General features: G+C 40.4%; 1 protein-coding gene and 1 long non-coding RNA gene across 10 annotated transcripts in view; one reads left to right on the top strand and one right to left on the bottom strand.

Moving 5' to 3' along the window:
* Positions 1-500: 500 nt before the first annotated feature.
* Positions 501-8555, bottom strand: LOC127570586 (uncharacterized). Of its 2 annotated transcripts, none has more exons than XR_007956369.1 (3): positions 8413-8555; positions 5973-6191; positions 501-2494 (listed from the first exon to the last, which is right to left on the bottom strand). It is a non-coding gene; the product is annotated as an uncharacterized LOC127570586 (long non-coding RNA). The 2 variants fall into 2 exon arrangements; XR_007956370.1 differs by having other exon boundaries at positions 6000-6191.
* LOC127570584 (aromatic-L-amino-acid decarboxylase-like) overlaps positions 8171-13096 on the top strand; it is a 95430-nt gene continuing 90504 nt past the window's right edge. For 6 of the 8 annotated variants that reach the window (XM_052016272.1, XM_052016271.1, XM_052016268.1 and 3 more), the window contains exons 1-3: positions 8675-8823; positions 9264-9486; positions 9810-9923. In XM_052016272.1, coding sequence (XP_051872232.1) covers positions 9286-9486; positions 9810-9923 — 315 coding nt within the window. In that variant the 5' untranslated portion in view covers positions 8675-8823; positions 9264-9285. Of the gene's footprint in view, positions 8279-8674; positions 8824-9014; positions 9154-9263; positions 9487-9809; positions 9924-13096 lie in introns of those variants that run through there. The other 2 variants (XM_052016266.1, XM_052016267.1) reach the window with 2 other exon arrangements.

Raw genomic sequence — 13096 nt, 5'->3', positions numbered from 1 at the left:
TCAGCATTTAGATAATGTGATATTTTTATAATTTTCTACCAAGATGATAATTACACATTTTCCTACATTGTACTCTATTTAGCGACCCACTTGTAATGACACAGTGAGAGGCCACTTGGCCCACCTTTTCAATTCTGGCTCCCAGCAGAGCAATCCGATTAGTCCCTTTCCTTGAGACACAAGAAATTCTGCAGATGCTGGAACCTGGAGCAATACACAAAAAGTGCTAGAGGAACTCAGCAGGTCAGGCAGCATCTATGGAGGGAAATAAACAGTTGATGTTTTGGACCGAAAACCTCCATCAGGACTAATAAAGGGTCTCAGTCCGAAACATCGACTGTTTATTTTCCTCCATAGATGCTGCCTGACCTGCTGAGTTCCTCCAGCACTTCTTATTTCCCTGTATCCTCGCATCTTGTGACTGTGACTGAGTCACTGGAGACTTAAGTTAGTAGATATAAAAGGTCTTAATTCATCACAAACAGGCCTTCTGGAGAATCTACTTCTCCTCTCCCGACACCCGACAATACAGTCATGTTTTATACTTTTTAAACAAAAAGACAATAAATGATTAACTACAGTTTCAATGGCTATAATTTCCTACTTTAACATTTTGATTGTAGACCAGTAACTGCAGAATTACATATTTACAATGTGAGCACATCCCCAACTGGTAGAACCCTTCTGAATATTCAGATACTGGTGGTTGGTCCAAGGGGTTCTGAGCACAAAACACCAGACACCCAAAATACACTGCTTTTGTTACAATGTTGAGGGATGGCTCCCTGGATATACAAATGGCCAGAATATTAAGTGATAAAACAGACATGTCCTGAAATATGTATTAAATGGCAGTGACATGTCTTTAATGAGGTGTTAATGCAGGAGATGGCCACTTAATGCCTTCCCTGATCTCATCATGAGAGTTTCAATGAGGGCCGATTGACATGAACATTAATCTATTACCTTCCTCTGTGTAATTACAATGATACAGAATCAGAATGCCCCATACCCGATGACTGGTATTGATGGCCTATAAGTATCAGTGGAAGTTATATTGTGAACAGGGTTTTTTTTTTGTTGAAGACTGGTTTGCATTTTAGTTAATGTCTGCTATCCACATAATTCCACAACACCTGAATAATTCCTAGCATTGTCTCTCATACAGGGTTATCAACCCCCTTTTGATTCTTTTTGCTATTTACCCACACTAAGGGTAATTTATAGTGTACAATTAAACTACCAGTACATCTTTGGGATATGGGAGAAAATCGGAGCATCAGAGGAGAACCACGTGTTTAAAGGGAAAATGTGCAAAGTCCACAGTGGCAGCACCGAGGGCAGGTTTAAATCCAAGTATCTGCTGTTGTGAGCCTGCAGTACTAACTTCCACGCCTGCATGATGCCCACTTTATCCTTTATGTCCATTTGCCGCTTCCTTACGTTCTCTTTACAACTTACTTTCCTACCTATCTGTGTCAGCAAATTTAACAGTATCTTCATCCAAGTTATTAATACAAGCTGTGAAAATGAGGCCCTAATGTTACAGACTCATTACATCTTGCCAGCAGAAAAAGGCTCACTTCTGCCTAGAGTTAGCTAGCCAAGATTCCATCCACACTGTGTTGCCTCCTACTCTGAGCTTTTATTTTCTGCATCCTCTGATGTGGCCCCTTATTGAAAAGCCTTCTAGAAATCTACTGTACATCCATTGGTTCCCTTTATCCACAGCACATGTTCCTTCTTCAAAGAACTCCAATACATTAATTAAACATGACATCCTTTTTATAAAATCATGCTGTGTTTACCTGAATACCATGATTTTTTTTCTAAGTGCCCTGCTATAACATCTTTAATAAGACCTCCTGAAATTCTCCCCATGACAGATGTTCAACCAACTTTCCTTAATCCAGTCTCCCTTCATTTTTAAACAGAGGAATTACATTTGCTATTTTCCATTCTCATGAAACTTTTCCCCAGTCGAGGGAATGTTTCAAAAATTAAAACCAATGCATGAACTATCTCACTAACCATTTCCTCTAAGACCCTAGTGTTGAACCTCATTCAGTATTAAATAACTTAGCAGCCTAGTTTCAAGATGCAAACAGTTTACTCACATACATGGGGCGGAAGTGCTCAAAGGCTTTTCCACTGAGCTACAGATGGTTATCACTATGACAGTTTTAGCAACATTAACAGAGATTGAATGTCCTGTCCCCTCTCAGAATGCAAGGATTTCTCTTCCTGCTATTGGCTCTCAGGCAGAGCCCTCTCCAGCCCCTTTTCTCACACCAACCCCCAACTAGCCTTCCCAAACTGTCGGCATTTCTGGTGAGATGCTGCAGTTGGGAGCTCGCCCATCCAGGTGAGAGCTACTCGTGTTCCTCCATCACTGACTTCTAAATTGCCAAGCCTGGAAAGAGGCCATCCTTCAGCAGCCATACAGCAGCCACAGGGATAGTATTGCAACCCTCCGGCAGGACCATTAGCTGACCTAGAAATCAAGCACAACGAAGAAGGTGGTAGTTAATGAGATAATAAATTGTGCAATATGTTTCATTTCAGTGCAATTTTGATTTTTTAAAAATTTGATTGAAAGGTCTATGACGCTCATTGTGCAATCAGAACCATGCAATAATATCCAGTAAAGTACCCTTAACAGACAATCGTCATTGTGATAGGTAATATTCGGCAGAACATTGAATGCATTAACTACAGTATGGTATTTGGACTTAGGCTATCTGATTGATACATGAACAAGGTATTAGAGAAGAGAGAAAACAGGATAAAAATTCAAGCAAAATAGAAAGCCAAATGGAAGTAAAAGGGAAAGAAGAGCAAGCAGAAAATAGACCCACAATAAAACCAGTGTACTTCAGTGATTCTCTATGCTCTTTGTAATATGGAATCCAGAAACTGGGCTCAAAGCTGTGATTAGCTTAATTAAAGCTCTGAATAGGTTTAATATCTATGCTTTGGGATTCTATTCTCTCCAAAACGAACTCCATTATTTTGCTCTTAACATTTATGTGTTTTCTAACTGCACTGCTACTGTCAATAATTTATGAATATACACTCCATTTACCTTTGTATCTGTACCCAGTTATACTCTTGAACCTCAATATGATTTACTTCCAATAAAGAAAGTGGAGATGGGGGGATTTAAAGGCTGAAATTTAGGGAGCATTTCCCCGATCTTGCCATTACTTTCCCATTGCTCTTATTATGGCAGTGGCTAGTCAGGTATATGAGCATCCCACTTTGTAGAGGAGGGGCATTCAGTTACAAAGCTGTAATGCAGTCTAGCATTGTCAACCATGTCATCTCTTTGTTGATGATCAATAATATCCTCATGGACAATAATTAATTGGTTCAGCTGATCCAATTTACCACATTGGATCAGAGACTAGTGTAGAAATTGCAGGGGCCCTGGCAGATATATTTAAAATGCCCTTAGCCACAGGTGCAGTGCTGGAGGGTAGTTCATGTTGTTCAAAAAAGGATCTAAAAGTAAACCAGGTAATTACAGGCCAGTGAGCCTGACATCAGTAGTCGGTAAATTATTGGAAGGTGTTCTGAGAGATTGGATATACAAGTATTTGGACAATCAAGGGCTGATTAAGGATAGTTAGCATAGCTTTGTGTGTGGTAGATTGTGTTTAATGAATCTTAGAGTTTTTCGAGGAGGTTACCAAGAAAATAGATGAAGGAAAGGCTGTGGGTGTTGTCTACGTGGACTTTAGTAAGGCCTTTGACAAGATCCCACATGGGAGGTTAGTTCAGAAGGTTCAGAAACTAGGTATCTATGGAAAGGTTGTAAACTGGATTTGAAATTGGCTGTGTGGGAGAAGACAGAGTGGTAATGGATGATTGTTTCTCAGACTGGAGGCCTGTGACTAGTGGTGTGCCTCAGGGATCTGTGCTGGGGCCATTGTTGTTTGTTGTCTATATCAATGATCTAGATGATAATGTGGTAAATTGGATCAGCAAGTTTGCTGATGACACTAAGATTGGAGGCGTAGTGGAGAGCGAGGAAAGCTTTCAAAGCTTGCAGAGGGACCTGAACCAACTGGGAAAAATGGGCCAGAAAATGGCAGATGGAATTTAATGCAGACAAGTGTGAGGTGTTGCATTTTGAAAGGACAAATCAAGGTAGGACATACACGGTAAATGGTAGGGCACTGAGGAGTGCAGAGGAACAAAGGGATCTGGGAGTTCAGATACATAATTCCCTGAAAGTGACATCACAGGTAGACAGGGTTGTAAAGAAGGCTTTTGGCATCCTGGCATTCATAACTCAAAGCATTGAGTATAGGAGTTGGGATGTTATGGTGAGGTTGTATAAGACATTGGTGAGGCCAGCTTTGGAGTATTGTGTGCAGTTCTGGTCACCTAACTATAGGAAGGATATCAATAAGATTGAAAGAGTGCAGAGGAGATTTACTAGAATGTTGCCGGGTCTTCAGGAGTTGAGTTACAGGGAAAGATTGAACAGGTTAGGACTTTATTCCTTGGAGTGCAGAAGAATGAGGGGAGATTTGATAGAGGTTTACAAAATTGAGGGGTATAGACAGAGTTAATGCGAGTAGGCTCTTTCCACCTAGATTAGGAGAGATAAGTACAAGAGGACATGGATTTAGGGTGAAAGGGGAAAGGTTTGGGGGAACTTCTTCACTCAGAGTGGTGGGAGTGTGGAACAGGCTGCCATCTGATGTAGTAAATGCGGGCTCACTCTTAAGTTTTAAGAATAAATTGGATAGCTATATGGATGGGAGAGGTCTGGAGGGTTAAGGACTGGGTGCAGGTAAATGGGACTAGCCGAATAACGTTTCGGCACAGACTAGAAAGGCTGAATAGCCTGTTTTCTGTGCTGTAGTGTTCTATGGTTCTAGTTCTGAGCAATTTTCCACATTGTCAGATAGGTGGTAGTGTTGTAATTGTGGAGACACAAGAGACTGCAGATGCTAGAATCTGGAATGACAAACAATCTGCTGGAGTAAGTCAGCAGGTCAAGCAGCAAGCTTGAGGTCCTCCAGCAGACTGAGAATTGTATTGGAACAGCTTGACCTGAGGCATAACGTTTCCTGGAGCACAAGGTTTTAGCTTTGCAGCCAGGATGCTGTTTGGTCCCTTGACCTTTGCTGTTATCAAAGGCTCTGGCAGTTTCTTGAAATTTTGTGAATTAATCCATTGGCTGAAGACTGGCTTCAATCATTGTGGGACATAAGAAGACCAAGAAGGGTCATCCACTTGACATTCCTGCTTCAGCCTGTCATTTGGACTCTAATGCTGGGGTCTACCAAAAGGATGTTTTTGGAGTCTCCTCTTCCCATTTGCTGTTTAATTATCCATCACAATTCAGTTCTACTTGCAGCAGGACTGCAGCCTTTATCTGAATTGTTGCTTCTGGAATTGCACAGCTCTGCCTGTTGCATGCTGCATTCATTGTTTTGCACACCTGTAGGCCTCTACTGGGGCTTAGCCAGGTTGGCACTTCATTCTTACATATGGCTGGCGTTGCTCTTGGCATGGTTTTCTAGAATCAATTGGGTTGATTGGTGATGCCATGCTTCTCTTTGGCCCCTTAAAGAATTTGTTGTAGGTCCTTATCATAAACAGATGAATCTGCAACAGGTGAGGATGAGCTCAGCTACATTATCTCTTTAATTGGTTCTTTCACCACCTTCTGCAGGTTCACTATGGTGGCCATGCCCTCTGTTTCAGTAAGTGATGGTGCTTTTGAGCCACTCTTGGTGATGGACATTGAAGTTCCCAACCCAGAGTATAGTCTATGCCCTTGCAACTCTTGGAGATATTTTATTGATTTATTTTTAGGATCAATGCATTATTGGCAAGGCCAGCATTCATTGCACATCCCTAATTGCCCTTTGAGAAGCTGGAGGTGAAACACCTTGAGCTGCTGTAGCTATTCTGGTGAATGTACTCCCACAGTGCTGTTTACTTTCACTTACTGTTGAATTCATTGCTACTTCTCTTACAGGAATGCTGACATTGAAGTTCTGCTTTTCCCTCTGACTGGATTTTCATCTGTCTCCTCTGTTTTATTCACCCCGGGTTGCTTCTATTTTCCTTCTAGTCTTGAATAAGGTGCTCACCAGAGACTCTGTAGATGCTGGAATCTGGAGCAACACACACAAAATACTGGAGGAACTCAGCAGGTCAGGCAGCATCTATGGAGGGAAATAAACAGTCAACATTTCAGGTTGAGACTCTGCATCAAGACTGTAAAGGAAGAGAGCAGAAGCCAGAATAAAAAGTGAGGGGGAGGAGCACAAGCCGGCAGGTGATAGGTGAGAGGGGAAAGGTAGGTGGGTGGGGAAGGGGGATAAAAGCAAATGATGTGAGAAGCTGGGAGGTCATAGGTGGAGGTGATATTCTTCCCTTTCATCCCCCTTCCCACACCCACCTACCTTCAATAGCTTATCACCACAGCAACTCAGCCCTTGCCTATCAGAGATTTTCAACTTATCCTATCAATCCCTTCCACATACTCTGCAACTTAAAACTAATCCTCTTCTCTTTCTTTCTTCTCTAACTTTCCCTCTGTCCCAGTTCTGATGAAGGGTCTTCATCTTGAAACATTAACTCTGTTACTCTTTCCACAGATAATGCCTGACCTCTTGAATGTTTCCAGCAATTGATCTTTATTTTAAGTGACCAGAATCTGTATATTTTTGTTTCTCATTGAGAATTATAAAGTTTCATCGTCCTCTGAGAGACACAATTCCTCTTCATCTGTCTTAAGTAGGCAGAGAGTTGTGTACACAGCTCAGCACATCACAGAAGCCAGCCTCCACTCCATGGACTCTGTCTACACCTCTGCCTCAGTAAAGCAGCCAACATAATCAAAGACCCCACCCACCCCAGACATTCTCTTGTCGCTCCCCTCCCACTGGGCAGAAGATACAAAAGTCTGAAAGCACATACCACCAGGGTCAAGGACAGCTTCTATCCCACTGTTATAAGACTATTGAATAGTCCCCTGGTACAATAAGATGAACTCACAATCTAGCTCCTTATGGCCTTGCACCTTATTGTCAGCCTGTACCGCACTTTCTCTGTAACTGTAGCACCTTATTCTACGTTCCGTTATTGTTTTCCCTTTAACCTCAATGCACTTTTCTCATGAAATGATCTGTATGAATGGCATGCAAAACAACATTTTTCACTGTACTTCAGTACATATGACAATTAATAAACCAATTTACCAAATCCCTCATTCTGAAACGATGCCCCTAGTTCCAGATAACTTCACAAGAAAAAAAATCTCCTCAGCGTCCACTCTGCCAATCTCCCTCAGAATCTTGTGTCTTTCAATTAAATCACTTCTCATTTTTCTATAATGCAGTGAATATGGATTAAAATGCTGAATCTTCAACTCAGGAATCAACCTGGTGGATCCTCTGTGTTTTGTCATATATACAGGTATATACTTGAATATATTGCATCAACACTTCTGTATTTTAATACTGCATATCATTTGCAATAAAGTATATTGTTTCACAATCTCAATTTATGTTGTTGCAGTAATAATTAACTTTCCTATGAAGAAGTAATAAAAAAATACCAATTTTTAGAAGCAGAATACTTTGCTTGAAATAGCTACTGGGGTAGTTCTGTAATTCTACCTGAAACGGAATTGGGAAAGTATCTGAAAAACATGCAAATAGAAGAAATAGAAACCAGTAGGCAAGATGGTCTAAATGGTGACACAAGAAATTCTACAGATGCAGGAATCTGGAGCAATACACAAAAAGTGCTGGACAAACTCAGCAGGTCAGGCAGCATCTATGGAGGGAAACAAACAGTTGATGTTTCAGGCAGAGACCCTTCATCAGGACTGGAAAGGAAGAGGGCAGAAGCCAGAATAAGAAGTTGGGGGGAGGGGAAGGAGAACACGCAGGCAGGGAATGGGCGAGTTCAGGTGAGGGGCGAGTCCAGGTGAGGGGGGGGAAGATGTAATAAATTGAGAGGTGATAGGTAGAAGAGGCAAAGGGCTGAAGAAGAAAGAATCCAGCAGGAGAGGGCAGTGGGCCATGGAAGAAAGGATAGAGGAGATGGGCAGGTCATCAAGGTAGGGGAAGGGAGCCACAGGAATAAAGGAAGACAATGGGGTGGGAAGAAAAAGGGGTAGCGCTACCGGAAGTTAGAGAAATCAATGTTGAGGCCATCAGGTTGGAGTCTCCCAAGGCGGAATATGAGATGTTGTTCCTCCAACCTGCCTCTGGCCTCAAGGTGGCAGTGGAGGAGATCAAGGGTCAGTATCTCAGTTTATTACATCTTCACCCCTTCCCCCTCCCATCCCCCCCACCCCCCATCTCATCCCATCTCCCCCACCCCCCATCTCATCCCATCTCCCTCCCCAATCCCCATCCCCCTTCCCCCTCTCACCAGTGTGCGTGTGCTCCTCCCCCCACCTCCTTCTTCCGGCTTCTGCCTTCTTCCTCCTCCAGTCCTGATGAAGCGTCTCGGCCCGGAACGTCGACTGTTCATTTCCCTCCACGGATGCTGCCTGATCTGCTGAGTTCCTCCCGCACTTTCTGTGTGTTGGTCTAGATGGTAACCATTGGCAAAATATCAATGACAGAACCCACGGGCGCTGTATTTTACTAGGCCGTTCACTTCAAACTTCCAGATAAAACGCGTAGGAGGAGCTTCATCCTGTTCGTGATTGGTGGTGGAAGTTGGGTGGAAGAATACTTTGGCTCTGAGTGGCTAAGGTTTCTCATTGTGTATATATATAAATAATTTCGCCGGAAAGTGCAGAGAACAAAGTACAAGAACGTGGTGTTGTCCTTAAACGTGAGTACAGTTCATTCCCCGTTATTAATTCAACAGCAGGCTGACAAACACTTAATTACCGTGCAGTGTTAAATGCGGTAATCCAACAAGTGAGTGCACAGCGTGGAACCCTGCTAAATACAGTCGGATTATTCTTCGTCAGATTTATTAGAAGGCTCGCCACGTTAAGTGTAGCAGGCAATGTTAAACGGTTACAACAGAAATTGTAATTGGCTCACTGTGAAACTGGGTCAGTGAACATGGAATAATATAAACAGTTTTAAACAATCGAATTGATCTGGGGACAGAAACAGTTCACGAACGAAGAGAGTCATTCATTTCATTATTGTGGTAAACAAATACATGTTTTCCCGTAGTTTTGAGGCTTGTTTTCTGCTTTGGACACTGCCACATTTCCCAGACGTTTACTAAAATGATGACATTTCTGATGCTCCTTTCAGTGAGAATCTGAACTAAAACGCCATGGATTTCGAGGAATTCCGCATAAGGGGTAAAGAGATGGTGGATTTCATCATAGATTACCTGAAAACCGTCGAACAGCGTCCGGTCTATCCAGCGGTGCAGCCCGGGTACCTGCGGCCGCTTATCCCAGACAGCGCGCCCCAGGACCCCGACAGTTACGAGGACCTGATGAAGGATGTTGAGAGAGTCATCATGCCGGGGGTAAGAAAATGCAACCAACCGATTCATTCCCTCGCTTTAGAGCGCGCACAGTCTCTTCCCCATAAGAAATGCAGCAATTACTATTTTAAAACAACCAGTTGCTTTGGACGTGAGCAACAGGATGGAGAATTGACCACATGAAAAATAAGATTGTATGGGACTGAATAAAAGGCAGTGTGGTCGAAAGCTTTTGGCCACTTGTTTGACTGAAATATTTTAGAAATAAGATTTGTGAATTGATCGGCGATTGTAACATCGGCGAAGTTTTCTATCGTTTGTTCGGTTTTTATTCAATGTGATTATTTTGGTGTTTTTTCTCCCAGGTCACCCACTGGCAGAGTCCTCATTTTCACGCCTATTTCCCCGCTTCCATCTCCTTTCCCGGCATGCTGGGTGATATGCTGTCTGGAGCCATCGGCTGCATTGGCTTTACATGGGTATGACTCTCCGACGTTTTTGTTTAACATTGCACTGGTTAGTTAGGCAAAGATTGTAGACACTGAATGTGGGGACTTTAGTCAACCTGCGTGACATAATGTTAAAAGTGATTATGGTTCTTTCAAACTATATCACGTTTAAACTTGGAAAAAATTAGGAGTGGTACTGTTGATCCTTCGCTTAAATTTGAGGAAGTTTGGAGTCCATTTATTCAATATTTTCACATGATATAGATCCCCTTATAATAACCTTTCAATTTAGAAGAACGGAGTTGATGACGTAATATTGCTCTGTGTCTATTGAGAAATTTTAGTCCAGTTTTTTGTTTTTTTTAAAAAAAAATTTCTTGGTTTGCTATATTGTTTTATTGCTTTGGGGTTTTTTCTTTTTTTATATTATAATAAATCTTTTTCTTTTATATTATATTCATTCACTAACAGGTCATTGGATCTATAGATTTTTTTATACTCTATTCTTTGATTATCCATGTCATGATTGTTCTCCTGATCTCTTTGTATTACATGTATAAACATTGATATATTAATCTGTATTAATTTGAAAACTAATAAAAAGATTGAAAAAGAAAAAAAAAGTGATTAAGGTAAATCTAGTTCTCCTTAAATCTATTTTTCAACTTTCCCTTTTATAACCAAAATTTTCAAGGATTCCTATTTTTGATGAATATGTATTTTGGCAATGGCCCCTAATGTATTAGTTTATGCAACTGCTAGGAAATTCCTTACAGACGTAAAGAAGTTGGCACAAGTAAAGCAAAGCACATCCGTGAATCAACCTGGCATATTATAAAATGGCTCTTATAACCCTTCAGTTTTGTTTTTGAAGCATAGTTGAATGTTCCCAATTTCTCTGAAGTGTGTCGTCACTCATTTATCTATCTTAAGTTTATCCAATCACGGATCCTTGTATAAAACAACTTTATACCTCCTTTAACAGATGCCTTTTATTCTCACTTTTTACTTTCTCTTTTAACCATTTTGTTACACATTCAGTGACAAGACCCTGATTATAGAAACATTAGTTTGTCAATCCACTGTGTGACATTATACCTACTCTAGTGCCTTGCTTTCTCTTCCTTAATTTCCTGATCTATCTTGTTATCTTCTTTTGATAAAATGCTCTGTCATTACACTGTCATAAACTTTTGAGCTTCTCATTCATGCCCACGTCCCTAGTTTAACTTCTGTTAATTATGTGTTTACAGAATACTTTGCTATTTCCCTTTGTCTTCAGATGCTCCTGGTGTTAATATGAGGAGTAGATGTAGCACCAACAATAAAACTCTGGAACAGTCTGAAGGAATTGTAGGAGTGCAAAGAGAAGCCATTACAGAGGGTTATCTGACCATTTCTTGCTGGGTATGGAGGAAAATAGTTGATTACAGTGAACTAATGCCACCTAACTGATGCATTTAAGAGAATGTTGGATAGGTATATGATCAGGAGAGAAGCAAAGGTAATATTTCAGGTTTTTGACCTTTCCCCAGAACTGGAAGAAATTAGACATGGTATAAAATCAGAAGCTACAGCAAAAATTACATTTTAAAGATAGAAGAGGAAAAAAAAGGAGAGACAGGGAGTTGGCTTATTACAGTGTAGAGGATGGGGGAGATTAAATGACAAATGGAATGATGGTGCAAGGCAGAAGAGGTGATAGTGGGACAAGAAAAGGAACTTTAGATGGACAAAGAAGTGTAAATTGGAATTAGTCATTATCTGAAATTGTTGGTCTGTCTCCAGTCCAGTAAACTATAATCTGCCTGGTTAAAAGCAGAGGTGCTTTTCCTTGACCTTTTTCTCCATTGCTTCCTATATTCCTTTGCTTCAATTGTTTATTTGATTTTGTTTTAATAGATTCCTTGGTTTCTGCCTAAACCACTTCCTGTGGAAGAACATTCTTCACAACCACAATATCATAAGAATTTTTTAAAATTTCCCTCACCAATCTTTTATTGACAATTTTAATTTGATCTCTCCTCTTCACTGCCACTTTATCAAGAGGTTTATACATTTTGAGCTAACCATTTCTATTTAACCTTTTCTTGTATTATCTGCTTTAGGAAAGGTAATCCTACATCCTAGCCCTCTATAGCTCTCCCATCAATGGTGCCGTCCCAACCAATCTCTTCTTTCTGCTCTATGGCATCCAAAATATTACATAGAAATTTGTTGTCAACCTAATTGAACTTTACATCTTTACACGAGTACAGACCATTCATAAAACATAAATGCTGTTAGCCTTCTGTGTGGCTTTATTTCAACACTTTCTCATTTTGTGACAATATGCTTTTGAAGCCCGTGTCTTAATGTTCACCCTTGTGCTTTACCACCTTTCCAATCAGCTTATGCTCCCATTTTTCTTCTCAACACATTGTCTCCTAAATGAAAATATTAAATTGTAATTTCTAGCTAAATGCATATTCTACTAACTTGTTTTAAGTCTTCCTGCAACCTACAGTTAACCTCACCAATTGCCAAACCTCAATATTTGTCTCATTATTGAGATAGTGGCCCATAATCTCAATCAGGTCTCTTCTCTGTGGACTGGGAATAGAAGTGGGTAGAATGGGCCCCCAAGTACTTGCACCATTTACCCAAAAAGTAATATAACAATTAATGTCATTTAAACAGCAAACTCTCTCCACACTACAACATTGGTTAGAAAAACAGATGTAGCATAAAATCAATGTGTCAAATAACATATGTAAAACTTTAAGTACTACATGTACTATACTCCAGTTATCAATCCAATTACTTCTTCAAACAAAAACTCTTAAATTTATTAAACATACCCTACCTGTAATGAGTCCATGCTGGGTGTCCTTATTTAACGTGCATTTCCAATTAATTTTATCTCAAGAGTTTGCTGAGTTAATGTTAGACAAATAGCTCCATACTTAACACGCTCAGCTTCCTGTCCCTTCTTTAATCAGTGTTGTGTAACTTACTACAATTTTAATGAAAATTAGAAAATTCTGTCTGATTTTTACTGTCTCCTCTCTAATTTAGCCTATGACATATGATTAAACCACATTGCTTTACCACCATTAGTTCTCCTTTTTTATTTACAGAACATTCATTTCCTACAGTTATTTCTAGCAATTTTTTTATTATTCTCTAACATAGTTATATTTTAGCTTCCACTGTCAAAGCTA

Source organism: Pristis pectinata, chromosome 5 (assembly GCF_009764475.1).
Source record: "Pristis pectinata isolate sPriPec2 chromosome 5, sPriPec2.1.pri, whole genome shotgun sequence".
In the NCBI taxonomy this organism is placed as follows: domain Eukaryota; kingdom Metazoa; phylum Chordata; class Chondrichthyes; order Rhinopristiformes; family Pristidae; genus Pristis; species Pristis pectinata.
Note: the sequence above shows the minus strand (reverse complement) of the source record. Positions and strands in the feature narration are given on the sequence as shown.